Raw genomic sequence first — 21,675 nt, 5'->3', positions numbered from 1 at the left:
CTATAATTTATTCAGTTATTTCCCAGTTGTTGAATATATTGTTTTCATTTTTGTTGTGCCAAAGTTCCCTTTTAATGTCGTGACCCATTTTCTCCAATTGTCCTATTTAGTTACTCTGCCTCAGGTTATAACCTTTCCCTCAATGTTTGATGAGATAAAGATCTACCTCAGTTGCTCTGCCCCAAAACCCTAGGATATAATCATTCCCTTTTAAATGGTTGATGAGATAAAGGTTTTATATCTTTAGGTTATAGCCATTCCTTCTTAATGTTTGACAGGATAAAGGTTTATCCATTTTAGATGTCATTAGAATATCAGTAACCTCCCTCCATTGTATCATCCTAGGGGTCCCCCCTTCCATTAGGTTATCCCCATCTAGGTCCGTCCCCCATTATGTCATTGTTCTTGTTATCCTATAAAAAGCTTGCCCTCTGATACTTAATTGCTGGACTCTTTGAGATGATAGTCTCGTCCAGCCCTGGGACCAAGATCCATTTGGTCCCAGTATATCTCTCCATTTAATAAACTATTGAATTAGTCTCTAACCTCTGTCTTGCTCAGTTTCTCCAGCATTATATATATATATATTTGCTATTGGAAATCAAGCATATATGATTTTTTTTTTTTTTTTTTACAAAAGACTTACTTCTTTTGGATATGCTCACTATAAATTCTTAGCTGTGTAATTACTGTGTTTAAATGAATCAGCTTTGTAATTTTTATTGAATATGATAATCTTATTCTCCAAAATGCATACAATATTCTATGGTTCCAACATTAATATAAAATAGTTCTTGAGTTCCTAAAGCTTTGCCAATATTGAATTCTGTAATATTCTCTCTAAAATGTAATATTCTCTGTTGAGATTTTCTTGGGGTCTCAGGAAGCAGCCTTCGTTTCAGTTCAGTAATCACCACAAGTGCAGTCCGAGGTTAAAGTCCAAATCCTTTACTGTCTCTTTCAAAGTCTTGTCTCCTTCACCTGGGTCTCGGCTAGTTTTCTGGAGGCCTTCCAGAGTCTTAGTTTTAGTGAAGAAGTGAAGGAGGAGAGCCTGCCACCAAGGTGGTGTGAGATGGAAGAATGAATGCGGCTGTGAGTCCCTGCTTATATGCTACCAATCATTACATCACTAAGAAACCATTATTTGTTGTAGGATTAAATCAGTGCTAAACTAGATTTATCCACTGTCCCCTCAATTCCACTTAGTACCTTGTTTCAAGTTCTGGCTCATAACCTCTCCTTGTAGGATTAAATCAATCATACTGAAACATGCTAAATTAGATAACAATTGTCTCTATCAATTCCACTGACTTAATACCTTGTAACAATCCTTTGTTTCAAGTTCAGAGTTCTAACCCATAACAGAATTCCACTATTTAGGAAATATTTTTGCTACTCTAATGGATAGCCAGTAATATTCCAACATTGGACATATATTAGGGAATCTTAATATCTTGAGAGGCAACATAATAGTAGTTAGGGAGCCAGCCTTGGAATCAGGAAGACCAAAGATCAGATCTGGTTTCTAACCTGTAATAAATATGTGACCCTAGACAAATTATTTAACCTCTTAAGCAACAAAGACTGTAAGTTGCAGAGCCATTGTTGATCTTCATTGATAGTGGGATTTTCATCACCTACAGTTTCCTAAATTAATAAAATTACAGGTCTGGCCCCCAAACCTCTTGTCATGTGATTATTAAGTTTTAATTTCCTTTTTTGAAAAACTACCTGATCATCAGCACTTAATACTGTCTAATTATGACCAAGCTGAGCCCCAGAGATTTGCAAAGGTGATGGACGGTGAATGTGAAATATTGGATATACCATCTGTTATTGATAATATGCAGGTTTGAATGAACTAATTTTTTTCCAATTGCTTTTAAAACTCATTGCAAAGGAAGGCTTACTGAATAGAGGGGAAAGAAGGGACATATTTGAAAATGAATAAAATGTGAAAAAAAAAGGCATCAGTAAAAAAGTGTTCATTCATGTTCTTTGTTGATCTATTAGAAAAATTCTTTTTTGCTGTGTACAATCCTATCTCTGTGCTATTAAATCCACAAATTCTATGTCTAATAATTTCTTCTTATTGATAAAATGCCCTACTTTTTCATAGCTGAGATAACTATACTATTCAATTTTCTTAATTTTTATGATTAAAAAAATTAAATCTTTGCCACTTCAGACTATAGGAATTTAAAGAGTAGAGCCCCATACTCAGATGAATTTTTTGTAAGGATTTTATTGATGATGGATGAACTTATCATTTATAAGTATACAAATAAGATATGAATCTGATGTGTTTCACTCTTACCTTGGATCTCAAAAAAAAAAATTTTTTTTTCTTGTCTTCAAAGTTAAAAGTGGCACATTTGAGTTCTAGGAAACCAATCAAGTTGGTTGAATCTGAGTTATTTTAAAATTTTAAATATTTTTGTACTTTAAAATACAAAGAGGTGGTCCATTCTAAGATGCGGATACCAGGTACCTTCACTACGCCAACCATGAATAGGTTAGATGAGAACAAACACAATTCTTGCCAAATTATCCTTCTTAGAAAATTATCATGAGGACAAAATGAGATAATAATTATAGAGCACTTAGCACAGTGCCCAGCACATAATAACTCCTATGTAAATGTTAGCTTTTAATTATTATTATTACAATCATTATATTTATATGCGCCATCTCTTCACTGAAGGAAAAAGAGACTTAGTCTACCCAGACTGCATCAAGATCACTCTTTTTTTTTTTTTTTTTTTTTTAAAGAGTTCATTGCCAAATGTATTTTGAGGTTTGGTTCCAAACATATTTTTTTTTGTTGTTATATAATTACTCAGTTTTCTCAGCAGTTTTTATTAAATAGTTATACCATTCCTTAATCCCTCTTCAGGCATGAGCTTAGCAAATACTAACCTTTTATATACATTAGTTTCTATTCCTGGGTTCTTTGTTCTGTTTCAGTCAGAACAAGTTTTTATAATTATTGCTTTTTTGAACATTTCATGATCTAATCAATGAATATTCCATCTTCATTAGTCTTTCCCATGTATTTAAAGATATTCTTGCTTAGTTCAACATGGACTTTTAAATTATATGTTGTGTGAAACAGCACATTGGTATTTTGAATGGTATTGCCATAAGTCTGTTAGCTAATTTGGGTAGTGTTAGCATCTTAACTTTGTTCAACCCAACACTAAGCTGAGAATGTTCCTTTATTTGTTTAGTTTTTCATTGTCTTCTGTCAAAATCAATTTGGAAATTGTCTTTAAGTAGGTTTTCCATATGCCTTGAAAAATCAATGCCATTGATGTTTTTATTACTGTAAAGAGGTATTTCTTTTAGTATTAAAAATATACAAAAATGCAGATGATTTTGTGAGTTTATCAGAATGAATTATTTTAATAAACAAATTGTCATTTCCAAGTCTTTGATGCATAAACCTTTATAACTGTTAGGAATATGTTCAACCCTTTTCTCCTCACCCTAGAAATAGACATTTCTAAGAACTATTAAAGAATACATTCTCCCAAATATTCACATTTTCTCAGTAATTTGTTCAACAAACATTAAGCCCTTATTGTAGTGCACAGTACTGTGCCAAGTGCTAGAAAGGTATAAAGTTTAGATAAGATATGGTCCCTGCTCCTCTGGAGCTTACAAGGTGACAACAGTTACCATGTCAAACTTGCAAATAAACACCCAAGTTACCTTTAACTTCCACTCTTAGAGGTAGAGGAGTAAAGAAGACAGGAAGCCATGTGTACCACTGACATATGGCCTTTTCTTGTTCTAAATTATAGCTCATCTCATTGTCTCAATTCCCTTAACTGTAAAGGGTTATATCAGCAGATTTGTGAGAGAGGTTTCACTATGATGCAGGTTATCAATTTGCTTAACTTAACACATGCAGATTATGACAATCAAGCAAAAAGAACCAAAGCTTGCTGAAGATTTGGCTAATTCTTATCTAATCTGACAATCAGAAGACAGATATAGAGAACCTATTTCCATTGAATTAGCTCAGAAGACTCTAGCTTGTTAAATTCAGCACACATTAGAAATATGCAGTCAGTTTCATATAGTGCATTCCAGCTCTAAGATTATGATTTTGAATATCTTTATGAGATAAATGTATGATTATCATGATGAGCATAAAGTAGTAAAATTTCTTTTTACTTACTGCATAAAACACATATTACAATCACAATGCATGAGTGCAAAAAAATTAGGAATCTCCATAAACTGATTTGGTATGGTTAAGTCTTGAAACTTCTTTCCATTCACTTGCTAAGTGGCAAGTAAAGAGAAAGAAAGTGGATGATCAGATCTAAATGGATTTGTGCTTATGCAACAGGTTCTGTTTACTTTAAAACATACCAGAAACATACTAATTACCAATTAAAGGGTGAAGGGAAAACCATTGAATATATTTGAGTTAATAGCTTATGATATTCTTCCTTGTCAGAGGGAGTTGGTCCATCTCAAGTGGAAGTAGTTTTCTGTGCTTGGAAAAATTATGTGAATCCTTAAGTCCCACAAGGTCATTTAATAATGGTCAGAGGACTAAGGGACAATCTGTTGAGGAATAGTGAGAGGGCCGTTTGACAGTGTGACATAAAAATAGATTGGTCTGCCATCTTCCTAGGGCATGATTAAAAGTCTCCCAAATCTTGTCAAATATGACAACCCCTAAGGGGAACTTTCTAAAAAGTATCATTGTAAACATACAAGTAGCTTACTGATGGACTTTGGGTTCGCTTTTTTTTTTTTTTAATAAAGTAACAAGGGAAGATTGGGCAGGTAATTCAAATTCAGTGCAAAAGAATATAAGGAAACAGGCTCCCAATGCCTAAAACAATCTGAAACTGGTCAAGAATATTAAGAGAAATCAAAAGTTTTTAAAGTCATGAGAAGGAAAGTGAGGAGAATAAGCAGGTAATAAGTACCAAACCAGCACTATGCTAAGGCCTTTACAAATATTACTATATTTGATCCTGACAACAATCCTGTAAGGTAGGTATTGTTATTATCTCTATTTTAGAGTTAAGGAAATTGGGATAAATATTTAGTGACTTATCCAGGGTCATATAACTTAAACAGTATCTGAGGCTATAATTTAATTCAGGTCTTTTTGTTCTAGACTCAGCTTTCTATCTATTGTATTACCTATTTGCCTAAAATGGGACTAGAGTAGGGGAGAACACCATTATTTGGGATAGATGGATGATAATAAGGATAACAGCAAAAAGATTGAATTGTTTAGTTCTTAATTATTTTGCTTCTTCCAGAGAGGATAATCTCTGGCCTGAAGAATATAATATAGGGAATTGAATTCCAAGGCTGGTGGATATTAAGAGTACACTAATTACCCTTGATGGCAAGTTCCACCAGCAAATTCCAATCAAGACATTCCAGAATGAACTGAAAGAACTGGTAGATTTGATTGGCAAGTCATTACATTGGAGAATGAGCAGTGTGGTCTAATGGATATTGCAATGAACTTGGAATCTATAAGAAGTGAATTTCAATCCTGCCTCAGACACTGTAATATCTAACATTCTTTCAGGTTAAAGTAGGTTATCCTATACAAATATCCTGATTTTCAAAAGAGAGAAGAAAGTGAAAGTACTTTATAAGCCAAGGAATTTAACTGATTCCTGTCCAATTTATGGATCATTTTTCAGAATATTCAGAAAGGGAACTAGTGATCACTAAGTCAGCATGACTTTATGAAGAAGAAATTGTGTCAAGCTAACTTTTGTTTTGGGAACTAGCAATATAAAAGATATCAAACAACATAGTTGGGTGATTCTGAAACTTGATGAATGGACTGACATACTCAGAGAATACTCATTAATAACTTAGTGTCAACCAGAGGTAGGTACATAATAGAGTGCCTCAAGATTTTGCTATTTGCCCAATTCTGCTCAATATTTTCCTCAAGCAATTGCATACAGATACAAATCTCATCCTTAAGAAATAAAAAAAAAAAACAAAACAAAAAACCTTAAATCTATGAAACAGAGCTGGCATGTTGAATAAGAATAAAGAACCAGAAATATTTCAGTGGGTAAAATGGCAGGGGGTGGAGGAGTGGTAAATATAATAACATTAAATTGAGTTCAATCTAGTTTTACATGGGTTAAAAAATCAGCTTATAAATACAAGATTGAGGAGGTATGGCTAGAAAACAACTCATGTGAAAGAGATGTAGGTGTTTTAGTGGACTGCAAAATCAATTTAAGTCAACAATGTGATATGGCAACCAAAAGATTGAATGCTCTCCACCAGATGCTTTGAGAAGAAACACAATATTCATAAGAAAGGAGATAGCAAGTTCCTAAAATTTTGTCTTAATTAAATTACATTTGAAGAAACGTCTTATTCTGGACCTTGTATTTTAGATAGATAGACAATATGAACTGCTTTCAGGGAGGGCTAAAAGAATAATGAGAAGGAAGAATACAATACTTGTCTTCAAGTATTTGAATGCTCATCACAAATAGTAATGATTCAATTTTTGCTGGGCTCTAGAGGACAAAACTAGGAGCAACAGATGGAAGTGGCAGAAGGACAGATTTAGATGGGATGTAAGGAAAAACTTCTTCACAATCAGAGAGATTCAACAGTAGAATGAGCATTTGTAATATGTTTCTCTCACTAGAAGTCTTCAAGTAGTGCCTAGATGGCCATTTGTCTGAAATTTGTGGAGAGGATCCTTCTTCAGGAATAAGTGAAGTTGCAAAGATAACACAGTCAACTATGAACAATGAAAGATAGCTGGCAATGAATGGGGATGAAAAGGGTAAGAATGGTAAGATTACAGGCTCAGGAGATATCTGTGGACATTTTGTTTTGCCAATAATTAGGAGAGTCACAACTTTTCTGAGTCTGCAATTTATCTATAAAATGAAGTAATTGAATAAGCTAGACTTTAAATTCTCTTCCAGTTTTGACACTGATCTATTGATTGGAACCATAGAATGTGCTACTTTATTCCTTTCTCAGTATGAATTAATATCTCATGTTGATTTTTACATATCAGAATTTGTGTGTAGAACTTTCTCTTAAAGTGAGTTAAACATAATAGAAAATTCATAAACCAGAATAAAAAAAGCAAAAGAGTCTGGCTCTTCATGCCTTCTGTTGGTGTACAGGAACATGGTGTGCTCATAATTCATTGAATACTTGGCAATTATCCTAACCAATATGACATAATTAAGCTCAGAGAGACTACTGTCCTTCTACAGTTAAAAATAAACCTATGTGAGTTGGCCATTACTTTTTGCCCATTTAGTACAGTAGACTTTAGGTTAAAAAAATTACTTTTCTTTATGTTTGTTTGTTTTTTTAAATTAGTATTTCATCATTCCTAATATCCAGAGTTTTCTGGTTCATTGAAATTAATACTAAATTGGTGACTTCACACATTTACGAACATAAGGATAACAGGATTCAGCTCGATGGAACAGAAACACAAACATTATAAATCTGTGTGAAAAAGCAATTTCCTATATTCTAATATCTGACACGCAAAAGTCTACTTTGTGTCAACCACCATCCCACAGATGTTCTGAATACAGCTACAAAAATAACTTGCTAGAATTAACTGCATTGCTAACTAAATTTTGGTTGAACACAAAGCAGGGGCATCAAGGAAGTGAATTGAGTTTTCCAATCCAGAGTTTCTTTAAAATGAGAAGTATCTATCATTATTATTATTAAATTCATGCGATGAAAGAATTTTTTCCTCAGTCCCAAAAAGTTGAATTTTGGTGCCCGAAACAGGGCTCTTTTTCTAAAAGGTAAATTTTGTTTGCATCTGTTCTCCCAAGATAGCACTTTGGTGCTTCTCCTGCTTAAGTCAATTTCCCAGCATCCTGAAATTTTGATGCAGGACTCTCCATCCTTTCCCTGAAATTGCCCTTTGATTGTTTTATACAGCCATTCATGTTCTTTTATTTGTCAACACATAGCAGAGCAAAACCAAAAACAAAAAAATCCTGTGTTGCCTCTTTATCATAAGTTAAACCAAGCCAAGAACAACAAAGTAGGGAAAGTATGAGAGTAGAAAGAATACAAAATACTCAAGCAAAGTTGTACAAAGCCAATCTAAAAATATCATTAGTGCAAATCCATTTGTCATTCATATTCTTCAGAATAAACAGTTGGTGGAATCCCATAACAGGCTCTTCATCTACCTTTTAAAAAAAAGAGGGGGTGGGGAACAGGAAGGAAGAAGTTATTCTCTCGTATTTGGTTTTTTTAAAAAATGTTTTTACTTTTTTTTTTATATCACCATAACTTCCCAAGTATCTTATCCCTTCCTTTCATCTGCCCAGAAAATCAACCTATATAATAAGCAATATTATGACAAAAAATAGAAAGATAAAGAGGGGGAAATGAACATAATTGATCAATACATTGAAAAACTCTGATAATATGTACAGTGTACACTTAAAGACCTTCCAGAGAACCATAAAGCATGGAATGGAGATATTTTAACATATGTCTTCCTTTGAGCCATATGTGTTTTTTCTAATTTTGAAACACTGACTTTTGATTTCTTTCATGGTTGTCCTATTTACTATATTATTGTAGCCACTGTATATATTGTTTTCTTGGCTCTGCTTATATAGTGTTTTAAGTGGCATCCAATCACCATCAATAGGATTTAAATGTTCATCATTATTAGTTTGGAATAAAGTAATATATTCCACATATGTCCCTTCTTAATAAAATATTTCTTGCTTACCAAGACTGAAGGCTTCTATAAATTTATTGTGAAATTTACAATAGAGAGGCCCTATAAACCAGAAATGAATCATTATGATAGTCTCTTTCCACAACTTTTGCAAATATTGGTATGTTTTATACCTTTGTTGAATGAAGATTACCAATTTCCCAACCCTCTCCTCTCCATTTGCCCTATTTTGTACATCCCTTAGTTTCATTTGTTTTCTGAAGTATAATAAAGACTGCAGTGTTGCAGAATATAATGTTTTAGATGGGGATTTATTAAATAAAGGTAAGATCATGTTTTCATGCTTATTTTGATGTCTATTACTGACAGCATAGTGTGCCATTGTCCTCAGATTTCTGCCCTGAATTATAGACCCTTTCCTTTTTACCTGTAATTTAGATTATTTACCTATCAGCATAGGCTGATAATAATGTGGTATAGTTCTTAGGAAGGATGCAGCAATAACTCCAAGGCCATCTGACCTTGAGAATGATGTAGTTAGAAATGATACATTTCTTCCTTTAGGCTATATTGCCCTAGTTTACTCTGTATGATCCGGATGTTGAGCCAACAAATATTGCTGGCTGTCAGATAACTGTTGGTCAGTGATAGGGTTTCTGAGATTAATGAGCAACAATAACAAAGTGCTTAAAGTTAATGCAGATGGAAGACAAAATTGGATGCTTGCCATTTAACCTAGTGACATTTCAGGCCTAAAAATACAATTCTGGAAGGTTATCCCCTGAGTTTTGCTCAGAGAACTATGAGTATGCCATCTGTGCACAAAGTCAGAACCTAATCACTCCTCAACTTCACCTCAGAGTCATAAAATTAGCATATCAGTGACAAGCACTTATTTATTTTCTTGCTTCTGCTTCTTTGTTAACTTCTTATGGAACTTAGCCCACTTTAATTAGCATTACAATTATAATAAACTTTACCCCTTGACGTAGAGATGGGTCCAAACCTGTAAATTCTTTTGAGACACCTCCCGACACTGGTCTGGAACCCCAATATTTTTGTGATCTCTCTTGAACTCCAACAATAATTCTTTTGGCATTCTAAACTCATCAGTTTGGTACCTTCCCTGCCCAGAGAAATTGAGTATCAAAGATCTGAATTTTTCACTTTTCCAAATCAACCATCATCCTTTTTCCTTAAACACATTTGTCCAGTGGATTTTCAAACTGGTTCTTCAAAATATTTTTTGACCCTCCTAATATCTAGCTTATTTCCCTGGGGCTTCCTTATTCTCATATGATATTTTAATTTTTTTTTAAGGGAAAGAGAGACTTTTCCTTTTACTAAGACCACCTCTTGACTATTGCTAGTTGGCCAATAAATCTATAGCATCCATTTCCCCTGATATTTTAGTATAGTGTTTAAGTAGTCTTCAGACTTCTTTCTTCTTTCTCAGTCTTTCCCCAAAACATTTGTATTTTTCCTTTTTTTTTTTTTTTCTTTCATAAACTGAATAACCCTTTGATGTCTTAGTTTTCTTTTTCCTGGTATGGATGAATTTACTTATCAACTCTCAGTACAGTTTCTATTCAATAATTAAGCCCAAGTCCAGTATATTTCCCTTTTATCCTGTTTTAGTATTGTTTGAAGCACATAAATAAAACTAAAAGATTTGATAGGCTTGATATCCAAGGAGATATATATATATATATATATATATATATATATATATATATATATTCATAGAATAGGTTATTCTATGAATGATAAATTCTATTGCTGACAAATAGTAAATTACTTCACACAAAGGCTGAGGTATTTATACTTCATTTTATACCTCATCTGTATAAGATGTATAATATAATATAATAATAATATAATAAGATCTGTATAAGAAACTCAGTAAGTTTCAGTATACTACCAAGGTTAATCTGATAATGCAGGTAGAAATTTTAAAAACCAATCAATGAACCAACTAAGGTTAATGGGCAAGGAAAGTACTTAAGGGGGCTAATCAATAAAGATGGTCAGTTTTTAAATCAACGATTAATTCAGGGAGTGTAGAGGGATTGCCAATAATATAATAAGAATACCGAGAAACAATAAAATTCATACTTACCAAATACTTTTCTCATATGCATTAAGTAGCATTGATTTTTCAAATCCTTACCTTTAACTGACCCACAACCATGCTAAGGATACAGTTATCTGGAGCTGGTTGATGATCTTGAGATGTGATACTGTGCTGGATTTTTTGGAATGGAAGGTTCTGATAAGAAGAGGAGAGACACAGATACAAAATATTTAAATTTCAAATAGGTAAATATTTATTAAATTTTATATAAGAAAAAAACAACAAATGGTATATTTACTTAGGAATTACTTCCATCAAATCCTTGTATAATTTTAGGTGAAAATGAATTATTACATTTTATTTGTTCAAAAGTCTAACATAAACTATTATATTTCTGCTGTTGTTATGGGACTCTGAAAAAAATCTAAATTCACCACTCTATTCTCAAAGCTGGATTACTACAAAGGCAGAAGAAAGCAGTACTAAGAAACAAGATGAAAATAAATGGAAAGGGATCATTTGCTGTTCTAAAATTATATACTCAAAAGTCCTCTCCAGATGACATCACTGTAGTAGGCAGATGATCCTTGTTCTTTTAGATTATGCTGATTGAACTCCATCTCTAGCCAGTCCTTAGGGAAAAGACTTCAAGAACTGGATCAGTAAGAGACAAAGATCTTCAATTTTGATTCTAGAAGACCATTTTCCATCAGCAGTTCTGATGAGCTTTAGCATCATGCCTTTTCTAGCGTAAGCAGATCACCTCAAATCTCATCACCATGCAGATGGAAGATTTTGATTGACAACACCTTCTCGACTCTCAGAGTGCCGAAAATGGGGTCAGAAAGACTCATCTTCCTGAATTCACATCTGGCTTCAGACATTTACTAGCTGTGTGACCCTGGGCAAGTGTCTTAACCCTATTTGCCTCAGTTTCCTCACCTGTAAAATGATCTGGAGATGGAAATGGAAAACCACTTAAGTATCTCTACCAAGAAAACCCCAAATAGGGTCATAAAGAGTCAGAAATGACTGAAGCAAGTGAACAACCTCAAAAAACAACAACTTTACTCTCTTAGATACTTCTCCTTTCTGGTAATAGAACTGGAGGGTAGATTAATAAACTCCTCCCAAAACCTTCCTTTACAGTGGAGACTAGAACTTTCCAGGTAACTTTCCATTTTTCAGCAGCAGCTCTGCTTGGTTTCAACTCCACAGATCATCATGTTTTCATTTAGTTTCCACTCTACTATTCTTTTTCAGTTTCCTTTTATGGACTTCTTATTCACATTAGATTGTAAGCTCTTTTATAACAGAAATTATCTTTCTCATTATTTATATTGCCAGTGCTTTTCACAGTACCTAACACACAATTGATACTTAATAAATATTTATTGAATTGAGTTGATTACAAATGCAAAAATATAGATATGGGTACTGTGTCAATTGATTTTATTTAACTTTTTCAAACTTCTTTTTATTTTTTGCAACAGAGGGAGAAGAAAATTACTGGGAACTAGCCACGGCATAAAACAAAAGTATCATGAACTGATGCTAAGTGAAGTGAGTAGAACCAAAAAAAATCATACATAGAAACAAAAAGATTATTTGATAATCAACTGTGATGTCCATAGCTCTTATCAACAATGAGATGATTCAGGTCAATTCCAATAGACATGGATTGGAGAGAGCCATCTGCATCCAGAAAGAGGACTATGGAGACTGAGTGTGGATTACAATGTAGTATTTTTCATCTTTGTTGCTGTTGTTGTTGTTTGCTTGTTTTTTTTTTTTTTCTTCTTTCTTTTTTTTCCTCCTTTTTGATCTGATTTTTCTTGTGCAACATGATAAATGTAGAAGTATGTTTAGAAGAATTGTGCATGTTTAACCTATATTAGATTATTTGCTGCCTAGGGGAGGGGGTTAAAGGGAAGGGAGGGAAAAAATTTGGAACATAAGGTTTTGCAAGGATGAATGTTGAAAACTATGCTTGTATTTTGAAAATAAAAAGCTATTATTAAAATTTCTTTAAATGAAAATAAGAAGTTATTATTATAAAAAACACAAAAACCAAAAACATCAATACAATATTGTGATGGGGCTTTGGTACATGCCCAAACAGTCAAGAAGGAGGCACCCACAAAGGAGATGCCCCAAGGACCTGTTTCTGAGAAGACCACTCTACTTTGTCCTATCACATAGTTAGGAGCAGCCTCTTTTCATGGGATATATAAAAGAACTGTCTTTATTTTTAAAAAATCTACCTTACTGAGGCAGTCTCTCTTTTTCCAGTGGCATCCAACAATAAAGGTCTTGTTTGCTCACAAGAAAGGGACCATCAATCAATCAAGAAAGCACCTACTATGTTTCAGGCACTGTGTTAAGTGAAAAAGAGGCTGAAGACAGTCCCTGTTCTCAAGGAGCTTACACTCTAATGGGGGAAAGATCACATGCAAACGAATATATTATAAAGCAAGCTATTAATACAGGATAAATAGGAAATAAATACAGAATGAAGGCACTAGACTTATGATAATGTTGGTTAGGGAATGAAACACATTTTCCTTTAGCCCTCTGGGCCAAAGAAAAAGGTTTAAGGTTCACTTCATTTGTTCTTTTTATTCTAAGGGAGTAGAATGTAGTCTTAGACACAAAAATTCAAGTAAAAGTGAGCCGGGAGCCCAGGAATCCAAATTGATATTGCCACCAGCTCAGCAAAGAAGCTCATAGAATACAGAGAGTGATTTGGGATAAAAGGCTAGTGGGGTGATTTGGATTTGTAACCTATTAGGACTAAAGCTGTATTAGAACTGAGCTAAATTGTGGACTTAATTTTTTCTTTTTTCCAAAAAACAAGAATATCTAGGAAGGATTATGCCCTCTAGATATTAGTATAAATGTTTGTTATAACTTTTAAATAAATATTTCTTCAAAAAGCTAACCTGATTATTACATGGACCTAAAGTGTATGATCCCTAAAATTAATTGAACACAATAAGTGGAGGCTTGAGCCAAAAGCATAGATGAAGACATTCCCCAATCCTTAAGAGTATATACAGAAAACCTTGGAGGAATTGGTGAAAATATAACAGATCTGTTCTGCAGTCAATGAAGGCCAGAGTAATCACTATAACATACTTATAAGAAAAAGACTATTGTCCAAGAAGATAGCATGGTGCAGTGGAAAGGACATAAAAATTGAGGTCAGAAGACAGTAATTTAAATCCCATCTCTGCCACTTATTAATTGTGTAAATGAACTTTGGGCAAGTTATTCAATCTCTACAGGTTTCAGGTTCATCATGAAAAGAAGAGTAGATGGCTTCTAAAGTCACTTTTATCCTTAAATCTATGCTTTGTATGAGGACTTTCCAGGACTTTCATCACCAAAAGGTTTGCTTCCAAGGCAAAATTTTTTGACCACAGCAACTCAAGGATTATCTAAAATTAGGCAGTCAGTCAGTAAAAATTTATTAAGCACTGTCAGGCACTATGCTAAGGCTGGGGATACAAGAAAGGCCTATCCCAAGGATACACATTCTAATGAACCAGAAATCATGCAAATAACTATGTATATTCAAGATATATTCAGTATAATTGGAAAGCAATGTCAGAGGGAAGACATTAGCAATTAAGGGGACTAGGAAAGACCTGTATAAAGTAAAATGGTGAGCTGAGTCTTGAAGGAAATTAGGAAATCTAGGAGGCTTGGGCAAGAGGAACATTCAGTATTAATATATGGAGTTGGGAAAAATTGTGTAATGTGTCAAGAATATCTCTTTGGCAATGTCAATAGCTGAACAGACAAGTGCAAAATAATAAATCTGGAAAGACAGAAAAGAGTCAATACAAAAAGGGTTTCATATATCAGAGGGTCTTAATATTGTTCCTGATGTTTATACAAAACCACTGGAGTTGAATGAATAGTGAAAGCAAGTGGTAAGGCTCATACTTGAGCTTTAGGAAAATCCCTCTGGCAATTGAATGGTAGGTAGAGAGATTTGAAACAGGGAGACCAATGAGCAAATGAGAAGTTAAGGATTATAGTGGATTTTGAGTCTGGGTGATGGGAAAGATGGTGGTACTCTTGAGGATAATAGGGAAATTGGGAAGAGGATAGAGTTTTGGAAGAAGGGAAATCTATTGAGCTCTGTTTTAGATATGTTGAGTTTCACATGCTTAAAAGATATCAAGTTTGAAATATACAAAATGCATCTGAAGATGCAGGACTAGGCTAAATATATAGATCTGGCAATTATCTAAGTAGAGATGATCATTGAAAAAATAGGACCTGATGAAATCACCAACTGAGAGTATATTAAAAAGGGCTCAGGACAAAGCCTTGGGGGGGGGGGGAACACCTAAATTTAGCAGTTATGACCTGGATAAGGAGCTAATAAAGTAGACTGAGAAGGAGTGGTCTGAAAGGTAGTAGGAGAACCAGGAAAGTGCAGTGTCATAAAAACTTAGAGAGGTGAGAGTATCCAGGAGAAGATGATCAACAATGTAAAAAACTACAGAGAAATCAAGGATAAAGACTCAGAAAGACCACTGGTAATTAAGAGATTGATTCTGTCCATAAACTGAAAATGACTCATGAAAATATGGTATATGAGGGTAATAGAACTTTTTATGGCCTAAGAAATGACAAAAAAGAAATTTGGAAAGACTTGTATGAACTGATATAGTGTGAAATGAACAAAAGCAGAAGAATAATTTATGGATAATAATAACCTCATAAATAATAACATACATTAAATAATGTGGAAATAATAACCTCTATAAGTAATATGGAAATGATAACTTCATAAAGACAAACACTTTTAAAAGACTTAAGAATTCTGATTCATGCAATGACCAACCATGATTCCAGAGGATGTATGTCACCGACTTCCTGATAGAGATTCAAGATATAAAATGAGATATTTTTGGCCAAAAACAATTTGAGAATTTATTTTGCTTGAAAATGAGTAAGTTAAATATGAGAAAAATTATGCTTTTCTGGGACAAAGAGAAAATAAATTCTTGATAAGAGAAAAAAGTAAATATATATAACTATATTTTAAGAGATTATTGGTAACTTTCAAGAAAAGTTTCAATTAGATGTTGAAGTTGGAAGCCAGAATGCAAAAAGTTAAGGAATTAAAAGAATGAAAATAGAAGCATCAATTGTTGACTACTTTTTCATGGAGTTTAGCTGAAAATAGAAAGAGAGATATAGTATGACAAATACTAAGGATGATTTGTTCAAGAGAGAGAATTTTTTTAAAAAGTGGGTGTGACAGAAATATTTTTTTTTCTTAACAGCAGAGAAGGATCCAAAAAAGACTGAAAATAAAGGGGGTAATGGGAATGACAATAAGGTCAATTTGACTGAGAAATCATGTGGAAATATGATCAAGCACAAATGTAGAGAGTTTGCTTTGGAAAGGAGAAAAGCTACCTCTTTCCTGGAGACTAAGGATGGCAATCATGGGAGTGATGTGAGATGAAGAGGAAGGAAGATTTCTTGGCAAATGGCCTCCATTTTTTCAGTGAAGTGTAAAGTGAGCTCCTCAGCTGAGAGGGGGAGGAGTGCCATGGGAGGATTGTAGAGGAATGAAATATTTTAGCCATTGTGGTAAGTAGAAGAGCAAATCAACTAAAGAGATATTTATACTTCTTTTATTTCCCTTTTTTTTTAAATTTAAAGACAATTATATTGGAGAAGGGAGAGAGAAAGACTTCAATATCAATGTGGAAGTTATTCCACAATTAGCTACCTCTGAAATTAGACCAGCAGCTTCATAGAACAAGCTAGTGGTCTAATTTCAGAGGTAGTTAATTGTAGTCTTGATAGAACAAAGACCAAAAGTAATACAAAACTAGAAAAAAAGTGAAAAATAGCCTCTTTCTCTCTGCCTTGTGGTCCCTAATCCTGTTCTTCATATTCACCATGACCTGCATGCAGTCCCTATAGTCTTTGGTTCTTTGCCAGATCATATCCCCTACACTTATTAAAATTTCTCCCTTCCCTTCTTTAACCCTTAAATAAATCATTCCAATTCTATGCTATCATCTACATTTGAAAATCTTTCCCCCTTGTTCTATTATTGATTATGTTTTGGATTACTCCCACCATCAATCTACTCTTATGTTTATATACTGCTGAATGGAATTGGTAAAAATCATGGAACTATGTTGATTGGGTCCACTCCATTAAAAAACTGTGGCACACAATTTCAACTGTATCTTCAATATACCAAAAAAAAAAAAAAAAAAAAAAAAAAGAAAGGAAGAAAAGAAGAAAGAGCGGGGGAGGGAAGAAGAAAGAGAGGGGGAGGGAAGAAGAAAGAGAGAGAAAGAGAAAAAGAGAGGGAAGGAGGGAAGAAGGGAGGGAAGGAAAGAATGAGGAAGGGAGGGAGGAAGAAAATGAAGAGGACGACCATCAATGCATTGAAAAAGTCCAAAAGTCTTTGTAATGTGCAACATCAGTAGATCTCCTAATTCCATGAAAGAAAGGGCAGGTTGGATTTGGGGGAGAGGGAGTTGGTTTACTCATATCTCTTCATTTGAGTTATAATTTTGTCAATTTACTTTTGACTTTGTCTATGTAATTTTTCTTTTCATTTACATTGAAGTCCTAGTATAAATATTGTTTTCTTTGCTCTGCTTACTTATACTTTGTTTCAGCTCCCACAACTTCTCCAAGATTGACTATTGCCATTTTTAGTTAACTTTGCCAAATTGCAAGGGGCAAAGTAAAATCTCAGGGTTGTTTTTGCTTTTCATCTTTCCTATGATTAGTGATATGTTTTGTTTGTTTTTTGGAGACAATTGGGGTTAAGAGTCTTGCCCACGCTAGTAGGTGTCTGATTCTAGATTTGAACTCAGGCCCTCCTGAGAGCAGGGTTGGTGCTTTAGCCACATGTCACCTAGTAATTTGGAGCATTCTTGGATGTTCTTGGTAATACTTTGCAATTCTTTCAAGAACTATTCATATCCTTTGAGTACTTATCTATTGTTGAATGCCTATTAAGTAGGCAGATAGATGATAGATGGATTTATAAATTATTTGTATATCTTGGATACCAAACTATTATCAAAGAAATTTAATATAAAGTTTTTTCCCATTCAACTACTTCACTTCTTATCCTAGGTACATAAATTTTGCTGTACATAAACTTTAAAGTTTCATGTAATAAAAGTTACCCATTTCATATTTATATATTCATAATTCATAATTATGTTTGGTTATGAATATATTGTTGACCCTTAGCTAAGAGAAGTATGTGATTTGCTTCTCTTCTAATTTTTAAAAATCATTTGGTCTCTAATATTAAGGTTACATAACTATTTAGACTGTGTTGTGGAATCTTATGTAAAATATTAGTCTAAGCTCAGTTTCTATCAGATTGCTTTCCAGTTTTCCCAGCAGTTTTTTTAAATTAAAAAAAAAGAGCTTTTTTTCCTGCTAGGTAATTTATGTTTTCCATTTTATCAACAATAGGTTGTGTTCTATTGTTTCTGATTCTCCATTCAATCTGTTCCATTATCTATTTTTAAATTGATAAAGATGGTTTTGAGGACTACTGCTTTATAATATCATTGATGTTTCTAAATACCATTCTCTATCTGTATCTCTTTTCACCATTTCACTTGTTCTACAAAGTATCCTTATGGTAATTTGACTGGTACAACATGAAACATGTTAAGTTAATGGCAACATTGCCGTTTTTATTATTTTGTCATGGCCACAAGCACTGAATATTCCTCCAGTTATTTAAGTTTTTCTTTATTTCTTTAAGGAACACATTGTAATTAAATTTATACAAATCTTTTCTGTGCTTTTATAGAACAGTATCCAGATACTTTATGCATTTTGAGAGACAGGCACACATACATAAGCATACAGATACCCACAGAGAGAGAGAGAGAGAGACAGAGAGAGAGAGAGAGAGAGAGAGACAGACACACACACACACACACACACACACACACACACACACACACACAGATAGAGATGGGGAGATGTGGGGGGGAGGGGAGAAGAAAGGGGTAGAGAGAGAGAGAAAGCAGCTTCAATCTGTATTCAGAATCCATCAGCTCTGTGTGTTGAGGTGTATAGTTTGTTTCCTCTTGAGTCTTTTGAAATTGTGGAGAATTGCTTGATAGAGTTACCAAGTCTTTCAGAGTTGGTTATTATTATTATTATTTTTTATAATATTGCTGTTACTATGTAAACTAGCTGGTTCTATCTTTATTTTGCATCACTTCATACAATTCTTCCCAGGTTTTTGCTAAAACCATTCCCTTCAACATTTCTTAAAGCAACATGATATTTCATTACATTCATATAATCGTAACTTGTTCAGCTATTCCTCAATTGATGGGCATTTCCTCAGTAACCAATTCTTTAAAACCACAAAAATAACTGATATATATATATATACACACATATATATGTATATTTATTTATTTATATGGATCTTTTCCCTATTTCTCTGATCTCTTGGAGATATAGACCTAGCAGTGGTAATGCTGTATCAAGGATATGTAGAGTTTAATATTCCTTTGGAATTGCTTTAGAGAATAAACATATTAGTTCACAGTTCCACCAGCAATGCAATACTGGACCTATTTTCCTACATCCCCTCCAGCATTTGTCATTTTCCTTTTTTTCTATCTCAGAGTTACTTTAATTTGCATTTCTCTAATTATTGCAATTCAGAATATTTTTTCATATTATTATTAAGAACTTTGATATCTTCCTCTGAAAACTATTTGACCCCTTGACCACCTATAATTGGAGAATGTCTCTTCTTAAAAATTTGACTCAGGTTCCTGTATATTTTGGAAGTGAGATCTTTTTATCCAAGAAACAAGTTATAAAGGGTTTTTTTGGTAGTATCCTGTTTTTCTTCTGATTTTAGTAGTATTAGCTTTGTATAAAAATTTTTGTATTTTACTTTAAAATTTTGCATCAATATTCATAAGGAAAATTGTTCTATAGCTTTCTTTCTCCATTTTGAATCTTCATAGCTTATATATCCAAATTATATTTATGTAATAAAAGGAAATTGGTGGTATCTTTTTAAATCTTTTTTCAAATAATTTGTGTAACATTTAAATTAATTGTTCTTTAAGTTTTTGGTAGAATTTAGTTATAAATCCATCTGACTCTTGGGTTTCTTTCCTTCAGGAGTTCATTTATGGTTTGTTCAATTCTTTTTCTAACAGTATTAAGTATTTCATTTGGGTAATTTATATTTTTGTAAATATTCATCTATTTCACTTAGATTGTTTTAGTGGCATATCAGTGGACAAAATAGTTCCAAATAATTGCTTCTATTTTATCTTCATTGGTTATAAATTCACCTTTTTCATTTTTGATACTGGTATTTTCACTCTTTAAAAAAATTAAAATAGCTAATGTTTAATCTATTTTTGTTGTTTTTTTTTAAAACCAATTCCTAGTTGTAGTACTTCAACTATTTTTTTTTTTTTACTTTCAATTTTGTTAAAAACCTTTTTGTAAGGATTTCCATTTTATTTAATTGGGGTTTTTAACTTGTTGCTTTTCTGGTTTTTTTGTGTTGTTTAATGCCTGATTTATTGATGTGCTCTTTCTTTCTTTGATTGATATAAACTTTTAGAAATATAAAATTTCCCCTAGCTACTGCCTTGCCTGCTTCCCCAAGACTTCAGTATATTTCTTATTGTCATTATCTTTAATGAAATTATTGATTGTTTCTATATTTTGTTCTTTGACTTCTGTCTCCATTTTTCAGGATTCTGTTATTTATATAATCTATGCTTCACAGGTCCTTCATTGAACATTATTTTTATTGCATTATGGTAAGAAAACAGATACATTTAATATTTCTGCATGTATGCATTTTTATGAAGTTTTTAATGCCCTAAAAAATAACATATTATTATGAAGGTGCTATGCAAAGCTGAGCAATAGGTATATTCCCTTCTATTTTCATTCAACATTCTCTAGAGGATTAGAATATCTAAAATACTATCTCTTTAGCTTCTTGACTATTTTATGGTTAGATCGAGGTCTGACAAGGGATAATTGTTTATTCTATTCTAATTTTATTGTCTATTTCTTCCTATAACTCGTTTAACTTTTCCTTTCTGAAATCTAAATGCTACACCATATATGTAATTGATATTAATTCATCTATTCTTTTTTTAAAATTAGATCTAGTTTTGTTTTTGCTTTGTATGAAAACATAATTGTCACCCCGGCCTTTAAAAAAAAATTAATTGAAGTAAAATAGTCTTATTTTAACTCTGTAAATCCTTCTCTTTCAAGTATATCTCTTTTAAACAACATTTTAAAAAATGGAATTCTTTATGTATTTACATGTCATCTTTGTTCAGGGGAGATGTTAATCTTCTTTTTGTTCCAATTTCAGTATATATGTTGTCAAAATGAGTACAATGTAGTTGGTTTTTGAGGATTTATTTTGTAATCTGCAACTTTGCTGAAGCTATTGTCCTAGTTACTATCTTTACTGATTCCCTAAGATTTTCCAAGTGTTCCTTCATTAAATCAGGAAACAAGGATCATTTTATTTCCTTTCTATCTATCTTTATGACTTTAATGCCTTTTTAAAATTATTATTATTATTATTACTTGTTTTTCTAAGAGCAGGGAGTTTAGTATCCTTATTTTACTCCTGTATTTATTGGAAAAGATTCTAGGGTCTCCTGATTGCAAATAAAGTATGCAAAACAAGCAGAATTGGAATACATTGTACAAAGTAACAGTAAAAATATGCGATGATCAGTTATGGAAGACTTAGTGATTTAGTGATTCAAAGCAATCCCAATAGACTTTGGATTGAAAATGCCTTCTGCATTCAGAAAAAGAATTACGGAAACTGAACATAAATCAA

At 32.9% G+C, this 21,675-nt stretch overlaps 1 protein-coding gene and 1 non-coding gene across 2 annotated transcripts in view; both read right to left on the bottom strand.

The window, feature by feature from the left end:
• Window positions 1–8,119: 8,119 nt before the first annotated feature.
• The window catches only part of LOC127544089 (nuclear transport factor 2-like), a 32,706-nt gene continuing 19,150 nt past the window's right edge, over window positions 8,120–21,675 (bottom strand). Inside the window, exons 4-6 of the mRNA XM_051970580.1 lie at window positions 10,881–10,979; window positions 9,691–9,836; window positions 8,120–8,207 (exon numbers count right to left, since the gene is read on the bottom strand). Of these exons, the coding sequence (XP_051826540.1) occupies window positions 8,204–8,207; window positions 9,691–9,836; window positions 10,881–10,979 (249 nt within the window). The 3' untranslated portion in view covers window positions 8,120–8,203. The remainder of the gene's footprint in view (window positions 8,208–9,690; window positions 9,837–10,880; window positions 10,980–21,675) is intronic.
• LOC127546057 (U6 spliceosomal RNA) lies at window positions 21,113–21,218 on the bottom strand. The gene has a single exon (XR_007949921.1). It is a non-coding gene; the product is annotated as a U6 spliceosomal RNA (small nuclear RNA).

This window comes from Antechinus flavipes, chromosome 1 (assembly GCF_016432865.1).
Source record: "Antechinus flavipes isolate AdamAnt ecotype Samford, QLD, Australia chromosome 1, AdamAnt_v2, whole genome shotgun sequence".
Classification (NCBI taxonomy): domain Eukaryota; kingdom Metazoa; phylum Chordata; class Mammalia; order Dasyuromorphia; family Dasyuridae; genus Antechinus; species Antechinus flavipes.
This window is presented reverse-complemented; position numbering and strand designations above follow the sequence as displayed.